The following is a 13,735-nucleotide window of genomic DNA, read 5'->3' on the forward strand; positions in this document are numbered from 1 at the left end:
GACTTCACAAAGTTCCAACTAGAGCGAAGGTTCTTCACGTCAAAGAATAGGATTGTCTCTTCAGAGCACTGGGTTGATGTAAATGGGCAGGATAGAAACTGGATACCCAAAATGGGGAGGATAAAGGCAATAAGTGGCTGGCTTGCAAACTTTCATAGGTGGGGGAATATATTCATAGGATTATCAGATGAAGGTGTAGGTGTTGACATAAAGATAAACTATTTTGTTTTGTTTACTTATAGAATGTTGTTTAATTGAGGGTGGCACATTTTGAATTGTATGCATTTTAGTTTTATCCTGTTAAGTACAGATAGGATTTAATAACTGTCTGAAAATTACATATGGCTAAAGAGTGATGTTAAAGTGCCAAGCTGACAAGTGGTGGGCTGTGGTAGTTACATACTCTGTTGTCAACTTGAGACTTAAGAGTGAAGGGGTGGGGTTCAGTCTGTCAATCAGGTCGCAGCTCGATGATCTCATTTGGGGGTGCTAATGAGATAAGTAACTAGAGGCAGGACACCATGCTCACTCCCTGTGAGACATTCCTGTTGACAAACCACATGGAACTATACTAGAGCCCTGTAGCTGGAGGAGCTGCGTAGAGACACACGCCAGCACTGAGATGCTTCTACCGCCAACTAGAACCAACCGTTTGACTTTCCACCCACTGACCTATGATCTTCCAGCATTTGGCGTCATTGCATGTGTTTCATGAGTCTGAAGAGGACTTAATAGATTGGTATCAGACATATGGACTAATATCGGACTTATGGACTTGATCTGGCCTGGGCTGGGATGTTTTCTCAATATTCAATGACTCTTTCTTACCCACATCTGAGTGTCTACGGATTTGCTTCTCTAGTCAACCCAGACTAACACAGTAAACAAACTAGGAATAAAAGTTAACTTCTTCAACCTGATAAGAGGCATCTATAAAATACACGCTGCTACAAACAGTGGACGTCTGAAAGCTTTACCCTTAGTGAGCAGCAAGATGTTGGACTGGAGGTGAAAACCACAGCAATTAAGCAAGGGGGAAAAAGAAAAGAACAAGTAAAATGACCCCTGTTCACAGAGGGCATGATCTGCTGTGCAGAGAATCTTAAAGAGTCACACACACATTGTTAGAAATAGTAAACGAGCTTAGCAAAATTAGCACACACAAAATCAAGGTATTTCTTTACACTAGCAAGGAACATTCTGAAGACAATATTATGGATATGAAAACCATTTAATTGAAAATAAAGTTAGCAAAAGAAGTATAAACTACAAAAAATTACAAAATGTTCTTTAAAGAAATCCTAACTAAATGGAAAAGACATTTCACTGACTTATTGCTCCTGTGTAAGGGTCGAGAGAAAGTAATGAGCCAATGCCCGAGGTCCCTGTACCAGAGTCTAACTTTGCTGGGAAAACAAGGAAGTCCTTAAACAAATGCTCCTAGGGAAAGGCAGGGGAGCATTCATATTTGCTGATTTAAAAACTGAGTACCAAGTCACAGTAAGCAAGATTGGGGGGCCTTGTACAAGAGAAGTGCCAGTCAAGACAGGATTGAGAATTCAGAATGAGCCCTCATATAAGGTCTGTGCACAGAGCTGTCCCCTGCCATCCCTCCTGTGCTTTCTGGGCCCTGTATCGACAACGAGCCAGTGCTCACCAGTCTCTCCTTGTCTCTCTGCCACTTCTTGCACTTCTCCGAGTCTGCGTGGCTCTGCCTTGGCTCCGCTCTCCTCTTCCTTGCTTTGCGTGCATCTTGCTCTCTCAATCTTGCCTGTAACTGCTCTAATTCTGCCTGTAACTGCGCTGGCTTCTCCCTCTCCTCCAGAGAGCACCTCGGCTCCTGTATCGGGGTCTGCAGGGCTTCCATGGTCACCTCCAGGCTGGAACTTACCTCCCTTTCCCGCGTGAACTCCTCACGGCGCGTCTGTACCTCAGCCTCCAGCCGCTGCTGGGTGTGCACAGCCTGCTGCTGCACACGCTCCAGAAGGGCCTGCAGCTCCACCACACGAGCCTGCTCTGCTCCAAGCTTCTGCAGCAGGGCCTGAGGCAGTGAGGCTTCCTGCATCCTCTGGCTCAGCTGCTCGGTCAGCAGGCGCTCATGGGCCAGGGCCTCGGAGAGCTCCCTAGCGCGACCCTGCTCCACCTCCACGCTCTTCTGCAGCTCCGCCAGCTTGCTGCGCTCCTGCGCCAGCAGTGCCTCACAGCGAGAACACTCAATCTGCAGCTCCTTCTGGAGGTTGTCCTTTGCCGTCTGCTCATGTTTTAGAGCCACGCATAGTCTGTTATTCTGAGAATACTGTTTTTCCAGAGATGCTCGCAAATCCTGCAGTATGGAAGAAATGGCAGAATCAGATCCAGAGGGAAATATCTGATTTGTTTTCCTGTGGGAATTATTAAAGAGTATCATTAATATCACATGTAACTAAAATGTGCTGAAGATAATTTGAGAAGTTGAAGCCAGTACAGAAGACACAGCTGTAAGGGACAGCACACAGACATCAGAGAGAGCTTGGCAGAGAATCCTAGAAAGAGGTTGGCAAAGGCATTGGACTGTGTGGCTCCTAACAAACTACAGATGGCAGTGCAAAGAATGGGGATTCCAGAGCACTTCACAGGACTCTTGCAGAACCTGCGCAAAGACCAAGAGGCAGTCGCTGGAACGGAAAAAGGGGCCACCGCATGGCTTAACATGAAGAAGAATGTAGGTCCAGGTGCATCCTTTCACTGTACTTATTCAATCTGCACACTGAGCAAACAATCTGGGAAGCTAGACTGCATGGAGACGAACATAGCATCAGGATGAATGGAAGGCCCCATCACAACCTAAAATACGCAGATGACACAACCTTGCTTGCTCAGAGAAGACGTGAAGCACTTAGTGAGGAAGATCAAAGATCACAGCCTTCAGTGCGGATCACAAAACAAAAAAAAATACAGCAAAACTCCTCGTGATTGGACCAGAAGACGATCACGTTAGGAACAGAAGCAGCACGGACGCTGTCAAGGATTTGACTTTTCTCGGCTCCACAGTCAGTGCTCAGGGAAACAGCCTCAGGAAGCCACGTGTTGCACTGGGCAAAACCACTCTGAACGGTTAAGGAGCAAAGAGGTCACTTTGAGAACTAAGAACTGTCAGACTCAACTCGTGGTCTTTTCATGAGGAAGACTACGGAAGAGCCAGTACATCTGAACTCTGATGTGGGTGAAGAATGTTGAAAACACCGTGGGCTGCCAGAAGAACAAACAACTCTTCTTAGAAGCAGTACTGGGAGAATGCTCCTCAGAAACAGGGGCAGTGAGTGGGCAAGTGGTCAGGTGAGACCAGTCCCCGCCGGCTACCGTGACAACATGTTTGGTAAAGGAGAGGACCAGTAAACACAGGAAGACCCTCAATGAAATGGACTGGCACATTGGTGCTGACAATGCGCTCCTGCACAACAGCAAGTGTGACAAGGGTCCCGGACCCGCAAGGTTCCATTCTGTGTGTATGAGCCGGGGCTACTCGATGGCCCCGCACAGCAGTCTTCGTGCCTGAGTTCCGCTTCTTTCACTTCCTTGGGGAAGAGACGCACACGGGTTCCTTACAACCCGTAAGCATACTGAGTGGCTCTTTGGAAAGCCCTGCGGGGGAAGTACAGACCAATGTCGTGGGTCCCCAGACGATACCTGCTCCAGGAACACTTATATAAACACGTGGCCTGCGTGTCTCAAAGTCTAGTATGTTTGGGAAGGACATTTCACCATCGCTGATGCATGCATCGCGGCACAGCCTCCACTGCACAAATGAGCAACCAAACCACCACACAGACAAGCTAAGCTCATTTGCAGAAGCACTATTACAGAGTGAAGCCATGCTAACAGCACCACCCTGGGCCACACACTCAGATGGGTGGGCTGATGGCTGGCACCTACTTTCGTAAGCATGTCCCTGAGTTGGTGAGATTGTGCCATCTCACTGGAGCCCCGCTATCTCCCATCACAGAGATATAGTCACTGTCTTATCAGACACTGCCCTGCCCCCACTGCAAGTCCCTCTGCTGCCAGCATACCCCCCCCCCCCCCACGGCTCACCCATGTGGGCTCCCAGGGCATGGGCAGTGGGAGCTGTAAAATTACCTCTAGGGCCCGAGAGCTCTGGCCCTCCTTCTGCAGGTGCTGAAGCTGCTCCTCCTCCAGCTGGCTCTGCAGTGCGCGTTCCTTCCCACGCTCGGCATCCAACTTCTCAAGCACGGCCTCAAGGTCCTTCTCTTTACAGTCCAGCACGGACCTGGGAGGACATCCACCAAGAGCACTGGGTTAGAGTGGAGACATGTGAATGGACTGGCCCTGGGAGATGGGAAGACGAAACTCACCCCAAGGAGAGGACCGGCCAACATCTGACTGTGAGCATATGGAGGGGATCCCTTCTCCCTTGGCCATAAACCCAGTAAGAGCAGGAGCTGTTCCAGAAGTTACAGCAGCACCTCACACAGTTCATGGCACACTCTATTTTACTGAGATGCCCAGAAAACATGTGTCAAGATCTACGTCGCTTGTATGTGTGTGTGTGTGTGTGTGAGAGAGAGAGAGAGAGAGAGAGAGAGAGAGAGAGAGAGGTGCACATATGTTTCCTAGCTCATGAACACTATTAAAACAGAGAGAAGCTGGAAGGGGCTGACAGGCAATGTGTATTTGATGGCAATCCACCATCTTCCCACCTGAGCTGGAGGACCTCTTGCTGCACGTCATTCAGGGACTTAAGCAGCCTTTCGTTCTCCTGTTTACACTCGCAGAGCTCAGATTTGAGATCTTTGACGGCATTTTGCTCCAACACAAGCAGCTTCCGAACACTAGTAGCTTTCTCCTGCTCCTCACTCAGCGTCTTCTGTAAATCCCTGGCTATGCATTTCTCCTGCTCGACCTTATACGCCAGTAATTCAACTGCGACAGAGAGTGAAAAGGGTGTCAGTACTAGTCAGTGATACAAGGGAGCCATACGGACAATCCAGCAAGTTAAGAACACCAGCACTGCTGGGTGGGTGACACCTCTGCGACACGAAGTCCATTTCCTCCTTGCCTGCTGGCCCACCAGGACACTCTGTACTGGGTCTGTCCTCGGCCCCCTGTCTTGAACAAGTCCTCTTCTTCGAGCGGGGCATGTCAGAGAGGTGCAACCACATGCTCCTCTCAAACAGTTTAGGCCTAGGGCCTCCATGAAAATGGGGCGAGCACCAAGACTGACCCGCAGGACGGCTACTCAACACCGATCCACCACCTAAGTCAACTTGAAGACTACCAGGGACCCAGGGATGATTCCCAAAGGACAGCCTCGGCCCCAGGTGGCTTCACTGGCAAAGGCTACAAACACTGAGGAAGAGACAACAAAAGTACAAGCAGCAAAGGCCAAAATTGAGAACCGGGACCTCCAAAAACCTAACTGCTTTGGGAGAAAACTTTTGGGACTCAAATGCCTAATAAAAGTACAATATCTAAAGTGAGTGCATAAACAAATGTGGAGAAGAAAGCCGATGGAGCCCAGCTTTCAAAAGATATAGCGTCTGGGGTCTTAAAGGCTTGAAGGTAAACAAGTGGCCATCTAGCTGGGAAGCAACAAGGCCCACATGGAAGAAGCACACCAGCCTGTGTGATCAGGAGGTGTTCATGGGATCAGGTATCAGGCATCAAAGAACAAAAAACATATCATTGAGAATGAGGGGGAGGGTAGAGTGGAGACCTTAAGCCCATCTGTAGGCAACTTGACATTCCCTTACAGAAGATGAGTCAGTCAGAGTACAGTGTAGCAATGATGAAACATACAACTTTCCTCTAGTTCTTTAATGCTTCCTCCTCTCCACTATCATGATCCCAATTCTACCTTAAAAATCCGGCTAGACCAGAGCATGCACACAGGTAAAGATAAGAGCTGGAAACACAGGGAATCCAGGACAGATAAACCCCTCAGGTCCAATATTGAGTAGCCATACCAGGAAGGTAAGGAGAAGGTGGTGGGGATAGGGGGAACCAATCCCAATGATCTACATATAACCTGATCCCAGAGGGATGAACAACAGAAAAGTGGGTGAAGGGAGACATCAGTCAGTGTAAGATATAAAAAATAATAATAATTTATAAATTATCAAGGGTTCATGAGGGAGGGAGGGTGGGAGAGGGAAGGGAAAAAATGAGGAGTTGATACCAAGAGCTCAAGTAGAAAGAAAATGTTTTGAGAATGATGATAACAAATGTACAAATGTGCTTGACACAAAGGATGGATGTGTGGATTGTGATAAGGGTTGTACGAGCCCCCAATAAAATGACTTTTAAAAAAAGAGTACAATATCCAAAATACATTTAGGGAAAAAAATCTTATACAACTTAACAAAAATGGAAAAAGGACCTAAACAGACATTGATCCAAAGAGGATATTCATTCAAATGGCCAATGAGCACCTAACACTCCGTTCAACAGCATTAGCAATTCCAGCAAGTGCCTTCTCCGTCACAGGACAGAGCAGCAGGGCTCGATAGGGATGCCCATGCTGGAAACCTTTCCAGAGGCAGATGCCCACAGTTGTCTCCTCTCCACGAGTGAGTTGGTGGGCTTGAATTGCTGCTGACCTTTTGGTTAGATAGAGCTGAAAGTTTAACGACTGTGCCATCATTAGACATTAAGGAGATATAAATTACAATAACAATGAGACACCACCTCATGGCCATTAGATGGGCAGTGGAGAAACTAGAAGCCTCCACAATTGCTGGTAGGAATGAAAATGGAACCGCTACTGTGGAAAACAGTTTGCTGGTTTCTCAAAACATTGAACAGAGAACCACCTCATGACCCAGCAGGCCCAAACCGATACATATCCTCCAAAAGAAGCGGAGGCAGGAAACAAAGAGAATCCTTTGTTCACTGAGGCACAAGGAAAAAGGAAGTGCGCACCAAGAGATAAACGGATACACGAAATGGGATGTTACCCATACAATAGACTACTCCTCAGCCACAAACAGAAATGAAGTCCTAACACACGCCACCGCGTGGACCCACTGTGAAAACATGATGCTCAGTGAAACACGAGGGAGTCATTCAGCAAAGGGCAAATGCTGTATGATTCCATCTATATGAAAAGAGACACATGAAAGCAAAACTTATTAATGGTTACCAGGGGTGAAAGGAGCCCTGGTGGTGCTGTTGGGTATGTGTTGCACTCATAACCATAAGGTTGGTGGTTCAAACCCACGAGCCACTCATTCAAAGAAAGATGAAGCTGTCTGCCCCTATAGAAGTCTACAGCCTCAGAAACCCGACATTGGGTCACTGTGAGTCAGAATCAACGTGGCGGGTAGCAATGGGTTTAGCTGGGTTGGGTGGGGAGCATTGACAGAATGACAACTTGAAAAATACAATGTCATCAAATTGCATATGTGGAGATTTTTGAACTGGTGATGGTTTTGGTATATATCTTTTACACACACACACACACACACACACACACACACTGCCATCAGTTGACTCTGACTCATGACAGCCTGCAGCAGAGAGTAGAATCGCTCCTTTTTGTTGCTGAAACGCTAGGAAGCACGTAGCCTCCTCTTTCTCCTGCATGGCAGGCTAAACCGCTGATCTTAAATCGTTAGCAGCCCAACACATAACCCTCTCCTCCACTGCAATAAGTAACAATAAGTGGGTGAGGGGCACAGAAAACTTTAAAGAAGCAATGCCACAATACAAAGTTCAGGAGAGATCACTGTTCTGTGATGCCAGGAAAAGACTCTGCATGAAACAGAGCGGGCAGTCCTTCATGGACAGATCCACAGTTGTCCCATACCCATGAGAGGGAACAGAATGAACAAATTCCAGAACAAGACCATTGACATCACATGCAAGTACTATTTTTGCTGAAGATCATCAAACAAAGGTTGCAGCAGTGCATTGACAGGTTCGGGCCGGATTTAGAAGAGGATGTGGAAGAAGGGGTACCATGGCTGACGTCAGATGGACCTTGGCTGAAAGCAGAGAGGACCAGAGAGATGCTGACTTGTGTCTCATTGACTGTGCCAAGGCCTTCAATTCTGTGGGTCATGACAGACTATGAACTGCCTTGAGAAGAATGAGAACTCCAGGGCACCTCGTGGAGCCTGAACAGGCATCAAAAGGCAGTAGTGTAAACAGAACAGGAAATAGTACATGCTTGAAATCAAGAAAGGTTTGTGACATGGTTGTATCCTCTCACCCAACGTATCCAATCTGTACGCTGAACAAACAATGAAAGAAGCTAGATCATATGAGGAAGCATGTGGCACCAGGATTGGAGGAAGGCTTATTAACCACCTGCTACATACAGATGACACAACCTTGCTTGCTGAAAGTGAGGAGGTCTTGAAGCACTTGCTGATGAAGATCAAGGATTGCTGCCTTCAGTGTGGATTACAAACTCAGTGTAAAGAAAATCTCTGTCCTAACTACGGAACCAATAGATAACATCATAGTAAATGGAGATAAGATTAAAGCCGTCAGGGATTTCAACTTGCTTGATCTAAATCAATGCTCACGGAAGCAGCGGTCAAGAGACTAAACGCCATGTTGAATTCAGGAAATCTGCTGCTTAAGACCTCTTTAAAGTGTAGAAGAGCTAGGATGCTACTTTGAGGACTAAGGAGTGCCTGACCCAAGCCATAATATTTTCAATCTCCTCACATGCACGTGAAAGATAGACGTTGAATATGGAACTGAAGAAGAATGGATGTATTTGAATTATGCTGCTAGCAAAAAATATTCCAAGTACTACACACTGCCAGAGAAACAAACGAATCTGTCTTGGCCAGAATGCTCCTTAGGGGCAAGGATGGAAAGACTTCATTTTGCATACTTGGACGGGTTAGAAGGAGGGCCCTCCTGGAAAAGGACACCATGCTTGGTAAAGTAGAGGAGCAGCCAAAAAGAGGAAGGCTCTTGACAAGACGGACTGACAGACACAGTGGCTGGAACAAAAGGCTCAAGCTTACCGTATATATTCGTGTATAAGCCGAGTTTGTCAGCACACTTTTAATGCAGTTTTTGTTAAAATTAGGTGCGCTGGGCGATATTCAGGTCGGCTTCTACATGGTAATAATGATTGTGAGGACAATGTACTGCCAGGCTGTGTTTTGTTCCGTTGTAAATAAGGTCCCTATGAGTTGGAACCCACTTGATGGCACTTAACAATAAAAACATGGGCAGGCCAGCGCTATGCTGTCCAATGGGATTTGACTTCATGAAAGGGCCACACACCGTAACAACAACCCAGACCACCTGCCTCTCCACCAGCCTTGGGGCAACTCCACACGATCCAGAGGTCACAGCCACGTCACAATCAGAGGCAGTGTGGTGGAGTGAAATTTCCTTTTTTACCCTTTTCTTGAAATCATTTTATTGGGGGCTCTTACAGCTCTTATCACAATTTATACACATATCCACTGGGTCAAGCACATTTGTACATATGTTGCCATCATTTTCAAAACATTTTCTCTCTACTTAAGCCCTTGGTATCAGCTCATTCCCCACTCCTCTCACTCCCCCCACCCCACACATACTTCTCGCTCTTGATCCCTTGATAATTTACAAGTACTTTTTTTATGCCTTACATCAACCACTGTCTCCCTTCACTCCCTTTCCTGTTGTCCGTCTCCCTGCGTGTGTGTGTGTGTGTGTGTGTATGTGTAGAATCGATCATTGTGATCAGTTACCCCTATCTCCCCCCACCTTACCTTACCCTCTGGTATTGCTACTCTCATTATTGCTGTGGTAGTTACACAATCTGGTGTCTATTTGGGACTTGAGAGGATTAGAGTGAAGGGGTGGAGTCTAGTCTGTCAATCAGGTCATAGCCAATAAGGCCTCTCTGTGTGGGCATGGCCTTCTCTTGAGAACTCTGAGAAATCCGGTATTCCCTCCTGGAGGCAGGAGACACCTCTCTTTCTCTGCTCACTCCCTGGGAGACACTGAAACTGTCAAGACACATGGAACTACACTAGAGCCCTGAGTGGGAGAAGCCACATAGACCTACCCTGATACAACCAGACCTCGGAAGCTGGAGAAGCCAGCTTCATGTAGAGACCCCTGCCAGCGCTGAGATGCTTACAATACCACTGGATCCAAGACTTTCTACCCACTGGCCTGTGGTTGTCTTGCACTTGGCGTCATTGCATGTGTTTCGTGAGTCAGAAAAGGACTTTACAGATTGGTATCAGACTTATGGGCTTGGACTGGACTGGGTTGGGATGCTTTCTTAATGTACACTTACCCTTTATATAAAACTTTCTCTTATACACATATGAGTTTCTATGGATTTGCTTCTCTGGTCTACCCAGACTAACACATTGGTCCTGAGGGGTTTATCTGCCCTGGATTCCCTGTGTTTCAAGCTCTTGTCTGTCCCAGTGTACAAGCTCTGATCTAGCCAGATTGCTAAGGTGGAACTGGGGTTATGACGGTGGGAGGGAGGGAGAACTAGAGAGCTAGAGGAAAGTTGTACGGTGAAATTTCTTAATATGGCTTTCTCACCAAGTCTCTGTAATTCTCACCAAATGATTGGGTGAGACTAAGCAAATAGGTGTGTATCCTATGAAGAGAAGGGATTGACCAATTTTCATTACCACTCCTCCCCTGGCTATAAAGGTGAACCATCTTTGAAGCCACAGAGAAACTCAAGGACCTTGGATGAACACATTCAGTATCTGTCTGAAGTGGCAGAGGCCACCAAGACCAGATGTATCAGAGATTGTGACATGGAGACTCAGAGAAGCAGCTCGGACTATGGGGTATCTTCTCTGCATGTGGCCCGAGAACATGGAAGTGTGGGACAGACAAGATAGGTGCAGCCCTAGGGACCACATGGATAACAGACTGAGGTCGGGCAAGAGACTCGGCATTTGACTGAGGAGACCAATGACTATATCCTTACAGTTTGCTGATCCTGCCTTGTGGTAACCTACTGCCTTCCCTAATAAACCTCCTAATAGTGAGCATCGTTGGTAAGTTCTGTGTGGCTATTGCCATGAATTCTCGAACCCAGCAGAGATGTAGAGTGGCGTGGAAGGAACGGACAATATCAGAACAGGGAAAGGCAGCTGGACTGTGGAGCTGTGTCTGACTGATGCCTCACGGCAATCGGGAAGCCAGAGTCAGGTATCTTCACTTCCGTGCCGTTTACCGCAGACGGACAGGTGCAAGAATAAGGCAAAGATATTGCTCTCAAAGGTCTGAGTGCACCATAATCAGAGCCAGAGCCAGTGCAACAAAGTACAAGGTAGAGCCAAGGGACAGAAATCCAAGGTTGCCACCTTCACAGAGGATCTAAATCAAACGCAATGACCCCACACAACACTCCTGGCTTGGTACAAGCCCCAGAAATCTTCTAGAAAGAAACCTGGTCCTGCATTGTGGTCCTAGCTACCTCACTCTGAGCCCCAGCACCCAACGAAGACAGCAGTGCTGTCATTCAGGTCTCACAATGACACAACTGCTCTTCCCAAAACCCCCAACCAAATTCTAAGCCATCGAACCAGAGACTCCATCCCCCAGCAATCCTATAGGACGGAGTAGAACAGAGACTCCGTCCCCAGCAATCCTATAGGACGGAGTAGAACAGAGACTCTGTCCCCAGCAATCCTATAGGACGGAGTAGAACAGAGACTCTGTCCTCCAGCAATCCTATAGGACGGAGTAGAACAGAGACTCCGTCCCCCAGCAATCCTATAAGACGGAGTAGAACCAGAGACTCCGTCCCCCAGCAATCCTATAGAACGGAGTAGAACAGAGACTCCGTCCCCCAGCAATCCTATAGGACGGAGTAGAACAGAGACTCCGTCCCCCAGCAATCCTATAGGACGGAGTAGAACAGAGACTCCGTCCCCCAGCAATCCTATAGGACGGAGTAGAACAGAGACTCCGTCCCCCAGCAATCCTATAGGACAGAGTAGAACCAGAGACTCCGTCCCCCAGCAATCCTATAGGACAGAGTAGAACCAGAGACTCCGTCCCCCAGCAATCCTATAGAACGGAGTAGAACAGAGACTCCGTCCCCCAGCAATCCTATAGGACGGAGTAGAACAGAGACTCCGTCCCCCAGCAATCCTATAGGACGGAGTAGAACCAGAGACTCCATCCCCCAGCAATCCTATAGGACGGAGTAGAACCAGAGACTCCGTCCCCCAGCAATCCTATAGGACGGAGTAGAACAGAGTAGGCTAATTCTTTTAGGGACTGGAAAGCCTCCTGTCTCCGACAGTGGCCGGGGGTTTAGAACTGCTAGCTTTGCAGCTAGCAGCCTGTGTGACCACTCACCACGGGGGTCCTACTGCTGCCCTCCGAACAGTGTGATGCAAGTAGTGCGGACAGGCAGCTTTCGTGGCCTGGCTCTCATGGCTGATGTGGGCGCACCCAGGAACCTTTGCGAGCTATGCCCCCATTGCCGAGGTCCATGCTAGTGGCCAAGTGCATGGTGCCTGGATACACAAACACGATGGGAAGGTGCCTACCCACCCTGCCTGCGCAGCTGATGCTCTTGGCGGCTGCCTCTGGCCTCTGCACTGGTGAGTGCTGCGCAGAGCTGCTGCAGCTTCTCTTGGTTCTGTAGGTGTGTCATGCGCAGCTGGGCACGCAGGGCCTGAATCTCAGACAGCAGGCTGCTCCGGTCAGACAGGCACAGTGATTCTGCGGCCATGTCCTGCAGGGCACCCTGCTGACAGGGGACAAGGAGGTAAAGAGACAGGTACCATGGGTAAGGAGGGGTGTGACTCGGGAGAAAGGAGGCTGAGCAGGAGCCCACCTGCCCCAAACCCAAGTTCTTCAAGGAACAAGGGCCACACCTTGCTGGGCACTGGAGACCAGGGGCAGGATGAGCAACAAAGCCCCACATGCAGCAGCCACCTGCATCCATGGACCCACCAGCTTGCCAGCCAAGCTGCTTATACCAGCCACTATGCTGCCCAAGTCATGGAGACAAGGACACAGCCTCCCAAGCAAGGGTGGACTGGTAGGAAGAGGGGTCTCCCATGGACAGTCGGTCCCCTGAGCTCTGGGGGAGGCTCAGTGGTCCCCGTGGAAGGAGGTGGATGAGGCATGCACTGCTTCCCATGTGTGCGCCCAGTCACCCCGAGCAGTGAGTGGACAGCGGACACTGCCACCAGCAAAGTTGAGTCACAATGTGAAAGCAAACATGCACCTGAGAGGTGTGTCCTCCCCACCCCCCAACTCTCCGAGAGACCCATACCTGCTCCCAGACAACCTTCTCCAGCTTCTCCAGCAGGGAGCTGCTGTCCCCTGGCTCGTAGTTGCCGAGCCGGGACTGCAGCTCGAAGCCTAGAGCATGCCGCTCCTTCTCGAACGCCTCCTGCACGGCTCGCAGTAACACTCCTCTCCAGTCCACACACACGTCCGGTCTCTGAAACGGAGGCATCGTCCCTCTCACACAGCGGCCTATGGGCAGAGCCACCGAGAGAGAGGAGACCCCTCTTCCAGGGAGCCCTCACTGCACCCTCAAAGTACTAAGGAAGGGCCCTCCTGCCAACTGATCATAGTGAGCCCTTGAAGTGCCCTCGGGATGCCATTGTGAAGCACTGTCCTGAGGGCAGCAGGTAGAGGTGAGTGGGCTGCAGCCCTCCACACAGGAGCAACAGCAAGCGGCAAGGGGCAGCACACAAGGCCAAGCAGGGAGTTTGGGAATGCCTGGACTTAGAGAGCCCTGCCTGGATGGTCACAGCTAGTCAGACCCACTGCG

At 49.0% G+C, this 13,735-nt stretch overlaps 1 protein-coding gene across 6 annotated transcripts in view; it reads right to left on the reverse strand.

Annotated features, from left to right (window-relative positions):
- The window catches only part of PCNT (pericentrin), a 125,501-nt gene that overhangs the window by 17,631 nt on the left and 94,135 nt on the right, over positions 1-13,735 (reverse strand). For 2 of the 6 annotated variants that reach the window (XM_075542177.1, XM_075542175.1), the window contains exons 35-39: positions 13,229-13,399; positions 12,499-12,694; positions 4,698-4,920; positions 4,117-4,267; positions 1,892-2,323 (exon numbers count right to left, since the gene is read on the reverse strand). In XM_075542177.1, coding sequence (XP_075398292.1) covers positions 1,892-2,323; positions 4,117-4,267; positions 4,698-4,920; positions 12,499-12,694; positions 13,229-13,399 — 1,173 coding nt within the window. Of the gene's footprint in view, positions 1-1,657; positions 2,324-4,116; positions 4,268-4,697; positions 4,921-12,498; positions 12,698-13,228; positions 13,400-13,735 lie in introns of all 6 variants that reach the window. The other 4 variants (XM_075542173.1, XM_075542172.1, XM_075542176.1 and 1 more) reach the window with 2 other exon arrangements.

Source organism: Tenrec ecaudatus, chromosome 2, assembly GCF_050624435.1.
Source record: "Tenrec ecaudatus isolate mTenEca1 chromosome 2, mTenEca1.hap1, whole genome shotgun sequence".
Classification (NCBI taxonomy): Eukaryota; Metazoa; Chordata; class Mammalia; order Afrosoricida; family Tenrecidae; genus Tenrec; species Tenrec ecaudatus.